Consider the following 15,169-nt stretch of genomic DNA (forward strand, 5'->3'; position numbering starts at 1 on the left):
TTGGTCCTGGATCGGCTGCTTACAAGGTAAACGCCGCTATGCTATCTCTCCGGGCCCTGCACAGCATTTTTCATTGCAGCACATAGTATAATAGCTAAGGCACCTAAGTGTCCTGCAGATGAATGGATTGTGAAGTTGTGGTATACAATACACAGTGGAATATTATGCAGCTGCAAGGAAAGATGAGGTTATCAATTTTCTGCAACCTAGTTAGAACTGGAAGATAGCATGTTAAGTGAAGTTAGTAATTTTGAAAAATAATGTTAAGTAGCAATAACAGCAATGGACAGGAATTTTGTATTAATCATAATCTTAGAACAAGAACATTTGGGGGCCAAAGTGATAGTACAGCAGGAAGGGCATTCATTCGCCTTGCATCCAACCAACCTGGGTTCAATTCCCAGCATTCACATATGGTTTCCTAAGCACCACCAGGAATGACCTGAGCACAGCCAGGAGTAAACCCTGAGTACTGCTGGTGTCACTCCCCCCCCCACCAAAAAAAAAAAAAAAAAAAAAAGAGCATCTATATTTTTCTATGTGCTTATGCATTTGAAACAGGCAAGGAGACTGAACTAGTGGATGTGTACCTATTGTGCATCTGTTGGAAATACATCTATTATTTTTGTATCTTACTATAAATGCTCTAAAAATTTGTGTTTGTCTTTTCACAAGGTTGGATTATTTGACCGTCTGCGTACTTTACCAGTAAGGGGGGTGCCAATGACAACTCGATTATTGCTTTGTGAGCATGCTGAGAAGTTGTCAGCGGCCATTGTTCTTAAGAATCACCATTCTCAGCTTTCTGACCTGGTAAACACAGCAATATTGCTTGCTTTAAATAAGAGAGACTGTGAAGTCCCATCCAACCTGACTCCAGCAGATGTGTTTTTCAGAGAGGTAAGATGAGTTCTCTTGCTTTCTTCAATGTGGCTCTGTCGAACTTTGTCATATACTGATCACACAGGAAGCAGAAAAAAGATTGAGACAGAAGATCTTTTTTTTTTTTTTTTTTGGTTTTTGGGCCACACCCGGTAACGCTCAGGGGTTACTCCTGGCTATGCGCTCAGAAGTCGCTCCTGGCTTGGGGGACCATATGGGACGCCGGGGGATCGAACCGCGGTCCGTCTCCTAGGCTAGCGCAGGTAAGGCAGGCACCTTACCTCCAGCGCCACCGCCCGGCCCCGAGACAGAAGATCTTGTTGATATTTAAAATTTTATGTAAGTGTGAGTCAAAATATTTCACTTATAACTTTTACTTATATATATGAACTTGTTTTACGTACATATCAGGTATATATCAAATATACCTGTAAGCTTATATATCAACTTGCAGAGTTGATGAACAGGTTCTCTCTTTTTTTGGTTTTTGGGTCACACCTGCCAGCGCTCAGGGATTACTCCTGGCTCTATGCACAGAAATTGCCCCTGGCGGGCTCTGGGGACCATATGGGATGCCAGGATTTGAACCACCATCCTTCTTCATGCAAGGCAAACGCCTTGCCGTTGTGCTATCTCTCCGGCCCCCACAGGTTCTTTTTTTTTTTTTTTGGTTTTTTGGGCCACACCCGGCATTGCTCAGGGGTTACTCCTGGCTGTCTGCTCAGAAATAGCTCTTGGCAGGCACGGGGGACCATATGGGACACCGGGATTCGAACCAACCACCTTAGGTCCTGGATCGGCTGCTTGCAAGGCAAACGCTGCTGTGCTATCTCTCCGGGCCCACAGGTTTTCTTTTTTATGAACCTGATGCTTTCCTACTATCTCTATAAATCTATTCTGAACTCTTCCTCTATTCAGTAGCTTTGTCAGTAAACTCTCTCATTTCAGACATCCTGTTGAGTCTGAGGACAGTGAATTGAAGCACTACTGGAGGGCCAGAAATTGGAGTGATTATTCATTCCTTTCCTAGCCTGCTTTTACAGAAGTTTGCTTTTTCCTCTGTCAGATATCATGATTTCCATTAGACTTCTCTTTCTGTTTCTCCAGTAACTGCTCCCTTTTGGACTTCCTAGTAGTAACTGTGGTATACTCTTGATGTTGGCCGTCTCTTGTTCTTCTTCATAGCTTGTTGGTCTCCATTTTTTCCCCCAGAGTGTCTCTGATTTATTGCAGGTGCAGTGGAGGCAGCAGTGGGTCTTCGTTCAATCCATTTCTGCCTGCTGTCTCCCTCCCACTCAGTAGTAGAACAAGGCAGGCTGTGGCCCAGAAAGCAGAACCGAATTAGGGGTGGGGGTGGGTGTAGGGGAACGAAACACACATACTATGTACAGGAGCTGGAGCCAGCTAGGCCAGGCCTTAGGAGGGAACTGAGGCTCTTGCACTCGCTGCCTCAGAAGACCTTCACCCAGCCATTCTTGGAGATAAAGGCATTGATGATCTCCTTCATGGCCAGTTATGGATGAGCTGCTCCTGGGTCAGAGGGCTCCGGGTCACAAGTTAAAGTGACTCACAAATTGCAGGCACTCCTCAGTGTCCTTGCGGTCATAGGTATGATACACTGGGTGTGATGCACAGCTTCTTCATAGCACAAAGCTGATCTTGCCGCACAGGTAGTTGGGAATAGCTCACTTCTTTCTCTTATCCACCTGGGGAAGAGTTCAACCTTATCTGCCAGATACCCATTGTGTTTGTTCTCAGTGCCTGTCTGTGGGGCCCAGGCGTGGCAGTCATCCCCATCTCCCTCGAAGCTGCGCTGGCACTCTTCCAGCTCACTTTTGCACTCAACCTTGATTAGGGGTGCCAGGTAGGTGTGCAGCTCATTCTCCCAGTGGATGCGTCTTTTCTTGATGCCTCTTTCTAGCAGTACACAGAGCACTGGGGGTGCTGTCTCTAAAATTGAGCCACTGCTCCTTGGCCTGATTATAGGCATACTGCCAGATTGTGATGGCCTCATTGTAGCTCTCCATCCCCATTTGGTACTGCCTTAGGAGGAAGTGCACCATCACCTACTGCCCTTCCAGCTCCTATGTGTGTCCGTAGTCAGCCAGCTTCTGCTGATGATGCTGCATCTTCAGGTAACAGTGCCCAGTTGGTATAGTACAGGACCACCAGTGGATTCTGGGTGATGGCGTGGCAGGCCATCGCAGGCTGCTGCCTTGCTGGCTCCAGGTACTTGGGACCCACCAGCTGGTTTCCTTGCTCCTTGAACTCTCGTGCACGCCTGAGCTCTTCTCCGAGCTGTTGCTGCCCGCTCCCAACTGAGCACCACCCTCCTTCTACTTGTACTTCATCGCACTGTGCAGTGTAGCTGCTGTAGCTCCACTCCCAGGCTCTGTGCTCACAGCCCGAGCTCTTCTACCAAAATCTTGTGAGCAGTCCTTCTACTAAACATTTCTGAGCCATCTCCTATTATTCTGTTCTTACTTCATCTTAAAATCAAAATTACAGGGGGCCGGGCGGTGGCGCTAAAGGTAAAGGTGCCTGCCTTGCCTGCGCTAGCCTTGGACAGACGGCGGTTCGATCCCCCAGTGTCCCATATGGTCCCCCAAGCCAGGAGCAACTTCTGAGCACATAGCCAGGAGTAACCCCTGAGCGTTACCGGGTGTGGCCCAAAAACCAAAAAAAAAAAAAAAAAAATCAAAATTACTGGAGCCAGAGATAACAACAACAACAAAAAAAATGCTTAAAAGTGAGTGCTTGCTTTACATTGTAGAAGTCAGTTCAATCTGTGACAACAGGAGCAAGCCTCCAAATACAGCCAGGAGTAGCCCCTAAGCTCTGTTGCATGTGGTCTCAAATCAAAGAAAAAAAATTAGGTCTTTCTATCATATCAAATGGCAGGAGACTTTATTCTTTCCTTTTAAAGATGTTGACTTAACATCTCTTTTTTTTTTTCCCTCCCAAAATCTTTTTTTTTTTAATGTTCTTTAATTTAATTTAATTTTTTGGTTTTTGGGTCACACCCGGCGGCACTCTGGGTTTACTCCTCGCTCTATGCTCAGAAATCGCTCCTGGCAGGCTCAGGAGACCATATGGATGCCGGGATTCGAACCACCATCCTTCTGCATGCAAGGCAATCACCATGCCATCATGCTATCTCTCCAGCCAACTTGACTTAAAATCTCTTTGAGACTAACTTTGAGCTTCTATGAAGCACGCTTTTCAGGCATGCTAGGGAGCTCCTCCTTAACTAGGACTAGCCTTTCTCCCTTAATCCTGTTATTTCATTTTAGAAACAATTCTGGCTCTTTCCCAGTTCTGTTAAGTTTGGGTATTTTGCATTTGAGGAATTGGGTTGGGTTAGACTCAACAGTTTCTGAAGCTACTCCTGACTTTGTACTTAGGATCACTCCTGCCAGTGATTAAAATGAATTCAGCTACAAGCAAAACAAGTACTTTTAACCCCTGTTCTATTTCTCCAGCCTCAATATTTGGGAACTTTTCACTCTAATGTTTCTAATTTTGTTTCTTTCCTACAGTGTGACTATAACCTGGCATCTGGTAGACAATGCCAAGAAGTCTTTTCTTCAGTCTTAGATGTATTGTGAAGTGATTTGAAAATTATTTGAAAGATTCAGCTATGTTCATGTTTAGGCTTCCATTGGATTCCATAAATGTATTTAGTTTGGGAAATTCCTTGTTTTTATACATTTGGGTTTTTCTCCTCTAGGAATGTAAAGCAATACACTTAATTTTTTTTTTTGTTTTGTTTTTGGTTTTTTGGGCCACACCCATTTGATGCTTAGGGATTACTCCTGGTTAAGTGCTCAGAAATTGCCCCTGGCTTGGGGGGACCATATGGGACGCCGGGGGATAGAACCACGGTCCTTCCTTGGCTAGCGCTTGCAAGGCAGACACCTTACCTCTAGCGCCACCTCGCCGGCCCCCACATAAATTTTTTTAAATTGATCATCAGTTTACAGCAGGGTTCTCAAACTCAATTTACCTGGGGGCTGCAGGAGGCAAAGTCAGAGTGAGGCAGGGCCGCATAAGGGATTTCATTTACCAAATATTCGCAATAAAAAATCGCATTAGTAAGAAAAAAAATCGCATTAAACATTTGCATACCCCGAACGGAACTACCTGGGCATTTTGCCTTGCACATGGCTAACACAGGATGGATCCCAATTCGAATCCTGGCATCCTATATGGACCCTCGAGCCTGCCAGGAGTGATTTCTGAGTGTAGAGCCAGAAGTAACCCCTGAGTGCTGCTGGGTGTGACCCAAAAACTGAAATAAAATAAAATATTAAATTAAAAATCATTTGATGGGGAGAGTTGGGTTCACACCATACTGTGTTCAAGCCTATTCTGGCTTTGCACTCAGAATTTCAAAGACCATATGGGGTTCTGGGGATTAGGCATGTGCCTTACCTCCTGTACTATCACTCCAGCCCCATAAATTATAATTTTACTTTGAAGTAATTCAGGCTCAATTTCCATGACTTTGTTGCTTGAACAGTCTTTACTCTTGGAAAGTTAGGTGTACATACATTTAATCCAGGAGGGCAGGATGGTGAAGGGACGGTAAAAGCAGAAAAGCAGGTGACAGAGACTCAACTCTTTTTGTTGTTTGTTTAAAATTTTTTTCCTATACTAATGAACTGAGGCTGTGGACTTAATGATCAAAGCCCACTGAATAGGTTCTAGGTAGTTTGTCATTACTACTCATCATATTTTTGTTGTAAGTAGTTGACTTTTCTGTGCTTTTCTCAGGTCTCCCAGATAGATACAATTTGTGAGTGTTTACTGGACCACGAAGAGCAAGTCTTAAAGGATGTGTTACTGGAATCAGTTGAATGGGCTGAGGTGGTGATCAATGTGAATAATATTCTTAAGGTACAAAAATTCAATCAAAATTTTATACAAAGGTCAGAATATGTTTAAAAAGAAAGTGGGTTGACACCATATTTTTTATTCTATAAAGAAATTTGTAAGATTTTAGCTATTTGTTTTTGGGTCACACCTGGCGGTGCTCAGGAGTTACTCCTGGCTATCTGCTCAGAAATAGATCCTAGCAGGCACCAGGGACCATATGGGATGTCGGGATTAGAACCAACCACCTTAGGTCTTGGGTCAGCTGCTTGCAAGGCAAATGCTGCTGTGCTATCTCTCCGGCCCCAATTTTAGCTATTTGTTACCTTCAAAAGACAAGCAAATATCATTAGTTAACATTTTAACATTTTTTTGCATGTGAAAAGATTCAATAAGTTCTAGTTATTTTTGACAGAATAAATTTTACTTAGAAAATAATATTACAAATGTATTAATATAACTGTCTTATTATTTCTGGTTTTTGTTTGTTTGTTTGTTTGTTTTTGGGTCACACCTGGCAGCGCTGATCAGGGGTCACTCCTGGCTCCACGCTTAGAAATCACTCCTGGTAGGCTCGGGTGACCATATGGGATGCCAAGATTTGAACCAATGACCTTCTGCATTAAAGGCAAACGCCTTACCTCCATGCTATCTCTCCGGCCCCCCCTTTTTTTTTTTTTTTTTTTTTTAACTCAAAATCTTGCTACTTATTAAGATGTTTCATTAGTTTGGCTAATCCACTGTATAGTCATAATTTTTCTACTTTGGTTATTCTTTAATTTTTATAATTGAGGTTAATTTATGAAGTAAAACAATTCTTTTTTCTTTCTTTTTTTTTTTAGTAAAACAATTCTTAAATGCAGAAATTATCAAAATGTTATCTTGCAGACTTGTGCTATTTTTATTTTTCTTGTGTTATTTCTTCATTAATAGACATGGGGTTTTTTTTAAACACTATTTTTAGCTGGAGCTAATTGTATTCTGCATGTAATAACATGTTCTAGTTATTTTTCAGGACATGTTGCAGGCTGCTTGTCATTATCGACAAAATAAAATTTCCTTGTATAGAAGAGAAGAGCCACAAGAAAAAGAACCAGAGTACATTCCTTGGACAGGTGAGATTGTAACCATTGAGACCAAATATATTTACTAGCAATGCAAAACACCTTTTCTTATTTTGATTCCTAGACCACATCCAGAGGTGCTCAGGGGTTAGTCCAGGCACTGTACGTAGGAATTACTCCTGGGGGCTCAGGGTAACCATATGGGATGTAGGGGTTTGATCTCTGGTCGGCTGCCATACCTGCTGTACTATCAAAATATTTCTAATTTCTAATAAATTTTATGTCTTCTATGGCATTATTTTTGGAAACCCCTAATGCAGTTTTGTTTTGGTTTTACTTTGGTTATTAGGTCACCTGGCTGTGCTCAGGGATTACTCCTGATTTTGCACTCAGGAATCACTCCTGGCAGGCTCTGGGGCCCATATAGGATGCTGGGGATCAAACCTAGGTTAGCTTTGTGCAAGACAAACACTCCCTGCTATACTATTGTTCTGGCTGCACCCTAGTACAGTTTTATAAATAGAATGAAGTATAACTTACATGCTATGGCCTTGCGCAGACCTTGTGAAAAATCACCTTATTGTGTTTATAAATTTTATGTAATTAGTTTAATTGGTTTTTATTGGATATCTAATAAATTATAGCATTTATATTAAATTATACTATTTAAAAATAGAAGCAAGTACTGGGAGTATGAACAATATATCAGTTTAACATAAGAGTAAAAGTAAAACATAAGAGTAAAAGTTAAATAACATTTAAAGTTAACACATTAGTTAAATTAATAAAGTTAAATAAAGCATTAAAAGTTAAATAGCATTAAAGGAATTTAGGGTTGGATTTACTTGATTTTTTAGAAAAATTTTCAATAGCAAAGTGTTTGAGAAAGCACGGAGCCATCTCTATTGAATATTTATTTTTGTAGTAGCAGGAAGGTGAGATAAATTTTAGGCAATTTTTCTTTTCACCATAATAAAGGCTTTACCTACTATATTATTTTGTGTGATTTAACAGCAACAAGTGGCCCTGCTGGCATTCGTACAGCTATAATGCGCCAACATGGAATTATCCTGAAAATGGTTTATCCTCAGGCAGACAGCAACCTCCGAAACATCCTGACTGAGCAGCTCGTGGCACTCATTGATTGCTTCCTGGATGGTTATGTTTCTCAGCTTTTGTCTCTGGACAAATCCAGTGACAAAGAAAGATACAGTAGTCTGGACGTAGAATACCAACAGAAAAGATCAGAACTCTTATCTCCACTTCGTAAGTACATGACATATATATAACGATGACTGGTTTTTTAATTTACAGGACACATAGAGGAATCATGATGAATGCAATGTATTTAGTATGCTGTTGTTAATTAACTGTAACAAAGATTCTGAAGCAAAACAAATATGTTCAGTTTTCTGGATTATTTTTACCTTTTCTCTACTTGCCAGCTATGATTATGGTTGACAAAGGTGATTGAAAAATTATATGCCTACTTCCCTAAAAACAAATCTCTTTACATGACTAATTAGACTAATTAGTAAAACAAAGATTGATACATTTATTTCCAAGAGGAGAAAAAGGAGCTTTATTGGGGAAGTGGGCAGACCAACACCAGCCTTTCGAGTCCTCTCTGGCCAAGAGATTGATTAGCTAGCTTGTTTTGCTAGTATGCAAAGAAAGGAAATAACGTTTAGGTAGGCTGTGCCTACTTTAGGACTAAATTTTAATTTTGAGTGAGTTTGTATGAATTATAAAATTAAATACTAGTAGTAATTGAAAAGGTTTCCTGTTTGCTAGTTACTTTTAGTTTATGAGGTATAATCTCAGCTAAAATAAGTTATATTTTTTATTTAAAATCTTTTACTAACAAGACCCCGTCTGTTCCCATTTTCATAGTCACACTAGGCCAACACTCGTGGGCTGCCTCTTTAGCAGAAAAATATTGTGACTTTGATATCTTAGTGCAAATGTGTGAGCAGACCGACAACCAGGCTAGACTTCAACGCTACATGACACAATTTGCAGATCAGGTAACAAAAGATTGGGGACCTACTATAAGACCTTTAATAAAGCTGTCCTATTTTAAATCTTGGAGTTTTGGAAATACGATGCAATCTTTTATAATTAGTTACTAATTATGCTTTATGTTTCTTGCTGATTGGCAGATCTTTATAAATCATTCTGAAAGATTGACCTTTCAAACATGTATAATTTTTTCTATTATTTTATCAGTAGTTAGGTATATGACTATTGGCTTTTTAAAATTTGAATAGATGATTTTGTGAGCAGAGGAAATTACTTTGAAAGAGCTTATATTTCTATTTTCTTTGAGGTCAGGCTTTCATTTTTTCTTTTCTTTTTTTCTCTCTCTTCTCTCCCTCCTCCCCCCCTCTTCCCCTTCCCTCCCTTCTCTTCTCCTTTCTCCTCCCCTCCCTTATCTTCTTCCCTCCCCTCCCTTCTCCCTTCCCTTCTCCTTCCCTCCCCTCCCTTCTATCCTTCCCTCCCCTCTCTTCTCTTCCCTTCTCCCCTCCCTTTTCTCCCCTTCCCTCTCCTCTCCTCCCTTTACCTTCTCTTCCCTCCCCTTTTCTCTTTCCTCTCCTCCCCTCCATTCTTCATCCCTCTCCTTCCCTCCCCTCCTCTGCCCTCCCCTTCACTTTTTTTCCCTTTCCCTTCCCTTCCCTCCCCTCTTTTCTTTTTTCCTCTCCTTTCTTCCCTTCTTCCCTTTTCCCTCCCTTCTTCCTTCCTTTTCCTCCCTGTTCCCCTCCCCTCCCTTCACTTTCCTTTGCTTTCCCTTCCCTCCTCTCTTTTCTCTTCCCTCTCTTCTCTTCTCTCCTCTCTCCCTCCTCTCCCCTGCCTTGCCCTGCCCTGTTTTTTTGCAGTAGTAGTCCAGGGCTGTACATGGCAGAGCTGTGGAACTACTACCAGGACTATGTTGGTGGCCAGTTCAGTACCAGGGATCAAACTTTAGGCATACACTGTAACCTTATTGTCCTTATTATTACCCTTACCACCATGTTTCTCTATTTTAAAAAAGGTAACCATAAGACACTGTCTTGGTTAGTGGTTTTCAACCACTGTTTCATGGACCTGTCAATTCACAGGTGTGAAAATGTTGAAAAGCACTTATCCAGGAGATAAGTGGTGGTGCTGTTGGAAGAGGAGTTAAGGCCACACTCAGCAGTGTTGAGGGTTTATTGCTGGTTCTGTGCTCAGAATATGTGGTGCTGGGGATCAAACCAGGATCAGCTTCATATAAGCTTACCTGCTGTATTTTCTCTGGCCCTGCTTTTATTTTTGTTCCACACTTGGCAGCACTCAGGGGTTACTCCAGGCTCTGTGCTCAGAAATCACTCCTGGCAGGCTTGAGGGATCCTATAGGATGCCAGGGATTAAACCCAAGTTCATCTCAGATCATCTGTGTGCAAGGCAATGCCCTACCACTGTGCTGTCACTCTGGCCTTGGACTTACTTTTAATGTCCTTTGCTAAATCCAAAGCCTGTCAGTTCTTACTTATTGTTAATATTTGGTTTTTGACTGTACCTAGTAGTGCCCAGAGCATATTTGTGATTATTTAAGTACTATTTTACCATTTTAGGTGAGCCAGAATTTGGTTGCAGCTTTTCTTACATTTATTTTATTTCTTTTTTTTGGTAGGTACAACTGGTGTTTAATGCAGAATGCCATCCTTTATACCTCTTAAATGAGACTGCAAGACATTTTAGTTTTCTTTTCCAGTACAGCTCCTTCATATCCCCCAGCTATTCAGCAAATATGCTATAGGGAAAACTGATTTCTGTTTTGAAATCTAAAACCCTTTAAAGAAAGTGGATGTACTACAGTTTGTTATGTAGGGATAGATAGGATTGGCAGTAGGGGCTGGTTGGACTGTAATAGCTGTACTCAATTTGCTCCATATGGTGCTCAGAGTTAGTAGTTACCAGGGGATTGAATTGGAGTGAGTTTCATACAAGATAATTACCTAAATCTCTGTTTTTTAGTGCTTTATGTTTATATTATACATTGATTTATATTTAAATGTATCTTATGAGGTGCTTGACGCTCTATTGTTACACATTGCTGACTTCTTGACTCTGCTATTTGTAGAATTTTTCAGACTTTCTCTTTCGCTGGTATCTGGAGAAAGGAAAGAGAGGCAAATTATTATCTCAGCCTATTTCTCAGCATGGACAGTTGGCAAATTTTTTACAAGCTCATGAACATCTCAGCTGGTTGCATGAAATTAATAGCCAAGAATTAGAAAAGGTAAAGGGATTCAATTACATGGTACAGATTTTGAACTTTTTCATTTTCATTATTATTATTATCATTTCATTTTTTTATTAATTTTAATAACTATAATGCTGGTAAATAACTTGAAATGTTTTTATATGTAATTTGAACTAAGTACTCTTTAACTTTTGCTAATTCTAATATCTTAGTAAAATTGTAACCATTGTGATTTATCTACTATTATAGTAAAATCCTAAATCATATTAACATGTAAATAATAAGATTGACTATTTTTGTAATGAGCACTTTCTTGTTTATATAGCCTGAGGAAACAGTGGAAATTTTTTTTTTGTTTTTTGTTTTTTGTTTTTTGGGTCATACCAGGCAGCACTCAGGGCTTACTCCTGGCTCTATGCTCAGAAATCGCTCCTGGCAGGCTCAGGGGACTATATGGGATGCCGGGATTTGAACTGCCAACCTTCGGCATGCAAGGCAAACACCTTACCTCTATTATCTGGTAATATTTTTAACCATAAAGTACTTTCCAGGATCTAACAAGTTTTCATACTTTAATTGTAGGCACATGCAACACTTCTTGGTTTGGCAAATATGGAAACTCGTTATTTTGCAAAAAAAAAAACTCTGCTTGGTTTGAGTAAATTGGCTGCATTAGCTTCAGACTTTTCAGAAGATACGTTGCAAGAAAAAATTGAAGGTAAGATAATTAATCAAGACTTATAAATTAATTATGTCATCTTAGAGGTTCTGATTCTGGGTTTGATTTGAAATAGATCTATCTCTCCTTTAAAAGAAACACTTTGCATTCAGTGTCTTTGGGCAGTGAATCAGTTTATATAATGAATTCTCTTTTCTCTTTTTTTAACTAAAAAAAAATCTGTTTTTATTTTCTGGGCCATATACAGGGATGCTTAGGAGTTAGTCCTGATTCTGCACTTAGGAATCATGCCTAGAGGTTCTCCAGAGACCATATAGGATGCTGGGGATCAAACCCAAGCGTCCTACTTCTCAGTACTATAGAGAATGCTATATCTCTAGCCCCTGAATTCTCTTTTAATTTAATTGTATTTTGTCTGGGGGCCACACTCAGTGATACTCAAGAGCTACTCAGAGGCAACCCCCTTTTCTTGGGTGTTTCATTTGGGGACTGGGGACTATGTGGTGCTGGGTATCAAACTCAGGCCATCTACATGCAAGCCATTTTTTTATTTGTATGTTTTTAGCTATATCTCTGGCCCTTAGAATTGTTTTATAAAGAAATTTGATTAAAATTTTATTTTCTATTGAAGATTTAAAAACTTTATTGAATCAGCATTAATTACAAAGTTACAAAGATATTTGTGATTGAGTTTCATGCATACAGTGTTTTCAGCACCAAGCTCTCTACCTGTGTTCCCAGTTTTCCTCCCTCTCCTCTGCCTGCCTTTCTGGCAGGCACATTTTCCCTTCCTAACTTATTGCCTTTCCTAACTTTATTCCCTTTCTTTTGCCCTACCCCACTTCCATTCTAGTGCAAGCTTCCTACTAAAGACCAGTTCTCTTGCTCTGAATTTCTGTTGCCTTTGGGCATATGATATTCTTCTTGGAGGTTTCTTTATGGCTCACATGTGAGAGATCATTCTGAATCTGTTCCTTACCCTCTGACTGAAAAAATTTCATTTTAAAATAAGAATTTCTGGGGCCGGAGATATAGCATGGAGGTAAGGCATTTGCCTTGCATGCAAAAGGATGGTGGTTCGAATCCCCCGAGCCTGCCGGGGCGATTTCTGAGTGTAGAACCAGGAGTAGCCCCTGAGCATTGCTGGGTGTGACCCCCCAATAAAATAAAATAAAATAATTTAAGAATTCCTGAGGCCGGAGCGATACCATAGTGGCAGGGCATTTACCTTGCAGGCGACCAACCTGGGATGGACCCAGTTTCAATCCCCAGCATCCTGTATGGTCCTCAGAGCCCACCAGGAGCAATTTCTGAGCGCAGAACCATGAGTAACCCCTGAGCGCCACCAGGTGTGGCCCAAAACCCAATAAATAAAATAAGAATTCCTAAAGGATAAATTCAAAGAATTTCAACATAGTGTCCTGATTGTATTCTTACTAACTTACCTTCTCAGAGCAAAAAGTATTTTTCATATTTAGAGTCTACATAGAACCACACGGGTGAGCTCAAGTTTCATCTCCAGCTCTAATTGTCTCTCCAGAACTGTATTGTGCAGCCCTGATGGCCTCCAGCCTTACCAGCCACTGGAAGGAGGGGCCTCCATTTAAAAAAAAAAATGTTTAAAGAAGTCTTAATGTAGGGGATTTATTGTAACTAGTGTTAAAATATTCTTTTTAGGGACTGGGAAGGTGGCGCTAGAGGTAAGGTGTCTGCCTTGCAAGCTCTAGTGTAGGATGGACCGCGAATCCCCTGGCATTCCATATGGTCCCCCTAAGCCAGGAGCAATTTCTGAGCGCATAGCCAGGAGTAACCCCTGAGCTTCAAACGGATGTGGCCCCAAAAAAAAAAAAATTCTTTTTAGTGAACATTTAGTTTTATGTTCTATAATGAATGTAGTGGTAACTCTGAAGCTATTTGTTTAAGAATATAGGGCCCGGAGAGATGGCACAGCGGTGTTTGCCTTGCAAGCAGCCGATCCAGGACCAAAGGTGGTTGGTTCAAATCCCGGTGTCCCATATGGTCCGCCGTGCCTGCCAGGAGCTATTTCTGAGCAGACAGCCAGGAGTAACCCCTGAGCACCGCGGGTGTGGCCCAAAAACCAAAAAAAAAAGAATGTAAAAACTTTTTGGTATTCTAATTCATACTTGTGAAATATTTCTTTTTTCCCTTTTTCCCTTTCTTCCTATCTTTCTTCTAAACCCACGGCCTCTCAGGCAAGACAGGTATTCTACCACTGAGCCACAGCCCTAGCCCAACATTGATATAAATCAAGAAGATAGAACTAGAGAGAAAGTACAGTGAGTAAGGCACTTGCCTGGCACACAGTTGACCCAGATTCAATTCTGCCATTCTATAGAATCCCCCAACCTTTCAAGGAAAGGTCCCTGAGCACCCTGACTGAGTGTGGTCCAAAAGCAAACAAACCAAAAAAGGATCATGTGATCAAATATGTTGTGTTTTTGGATAACCATTAAGAAGAGAGATGCAAATAATAGAGATGAGAAAAAGCCTTGAATTGCTGCATTTGAATTTGAATTGGAACTACATTGTGAAATGATGATTATTAAAAAAATATATATTTCTGGGGCCGGCGAGGTAGCGCTAGAGGTAAGGTGTCTGCCTTGCAAGTGCTAGCCAAGGAAAGATCGCGACTGCAGTTCGATCCCCCGGCGTCCCATATGGTCCCCACAAGCCAGGGGCAGGGGCAATTTCTGAGCGCTTAGCCAGGAGTAACCCCTGAGCATCAAATAGGTGTGGCCCGGAAAAAAAAAAAAAATATATATATATATATAAGGCATCCCATATGGTCCCCCGAATCTGCCAGGAGCAATTTCTGAGCTTAGAGCCAGGAGTAGCCCCTGAGCGCTGCCGGGTGTGACCCAAAAACCAATATATATATATTTCTTTTTTTTTTTTTTTTGGTTTTTGGGCCACACCCTGTGACGCTCGGGTTACTCCTGGCTATGCGCTCAGAAGTTGCTCCTGGCTTCTTGGGGGACCATATGGGACGCCGGGGGATCGAACCTCGGTCCGTCCTAGGCTAGCAGGCAAGGCAGGCACCTTACCTCCAGCGCCACCACCCGGCCCCAATATATATATATATTTCTTGATTCCTTCTACAGAGTAGACCTAAAAGCTGTGACATCTAAGTAGCATCAATTATCTTGGCCCTTATATTATTTCTCTGACAAAATGAGGGCTTATAGAAGAAAAAATCTTGGCAGTATTATTGGAAAGTAAAGATATCAAACAGCATATACAGTTTTGCTGGCCAGTTTGGGGATAATTTGTTTTTTTTTTTTTTGTTTTTTTTTTGGGCCACACCCGGCGGTGCTCAGGGGTTACTCCTGGCTATCTCCTCAGAAATAACTCCTGTTTTGAAGTGATTGTTTTTCATGACTTTTGTTCAAACTCAACACACAGGTAAACCCCCAAGCACTATCA

The 15,169-nt window shown here is 41.0% G+C and overlaps 1 protein-coding gene across 1 annotated transcript in view; it reads left to right on the forward strand.

The window, feature by feature from the left end:
* NUP133 (nucleoporin 133) overlaps positions 1-15,169 on the forward strand; it is a 77,537-nt gene that overhangs the window by 48,377 nt on the left and 13,991 nt on the right. The window contains exons 15-21 of the mRNA XM_049776416.1: positions 676-900; positions 5,659-5,781; positions 6,773-6,872; positions 7,836-8,087; positions 8,715-8,848; positions 10,924-11,082; positions 11,629-11,764. Coding sequence (XP_049632373.1) covers positions 676-900; positions 5,659-5,781; positions 6,773-6,872; positions 7,836-8,087; positions 8,715-8,848; positions 10,924-11,082; positions 11,629-11,764 — 1,129 coding nt within the window. The remainder of the gene's footprint in view (positions 1-675; positions 901-5,658; positions 5,782-6,772; positions 6,873-7,835; positions 8,088-8,714; positions 8,849-10,923; positions 11,083-11,628; positions 11,765-15,169) is intronic.

Source organism: Suncus etruscus, chromosome 7 (assembly GCF_024139225.1).
Source record: "Suncus etruscus isolate mSunEtr1 chromosome 7, mSunEtr1.pri.cur, whole genome shotgun sequence".
In the NCBI taxonomy this organism is placed as follows: Eukaryota; Metazoa; Chordata; class Mammalia; order Eulipotyphla; family Soricidae; genus Suncus; species Suncus etruscus.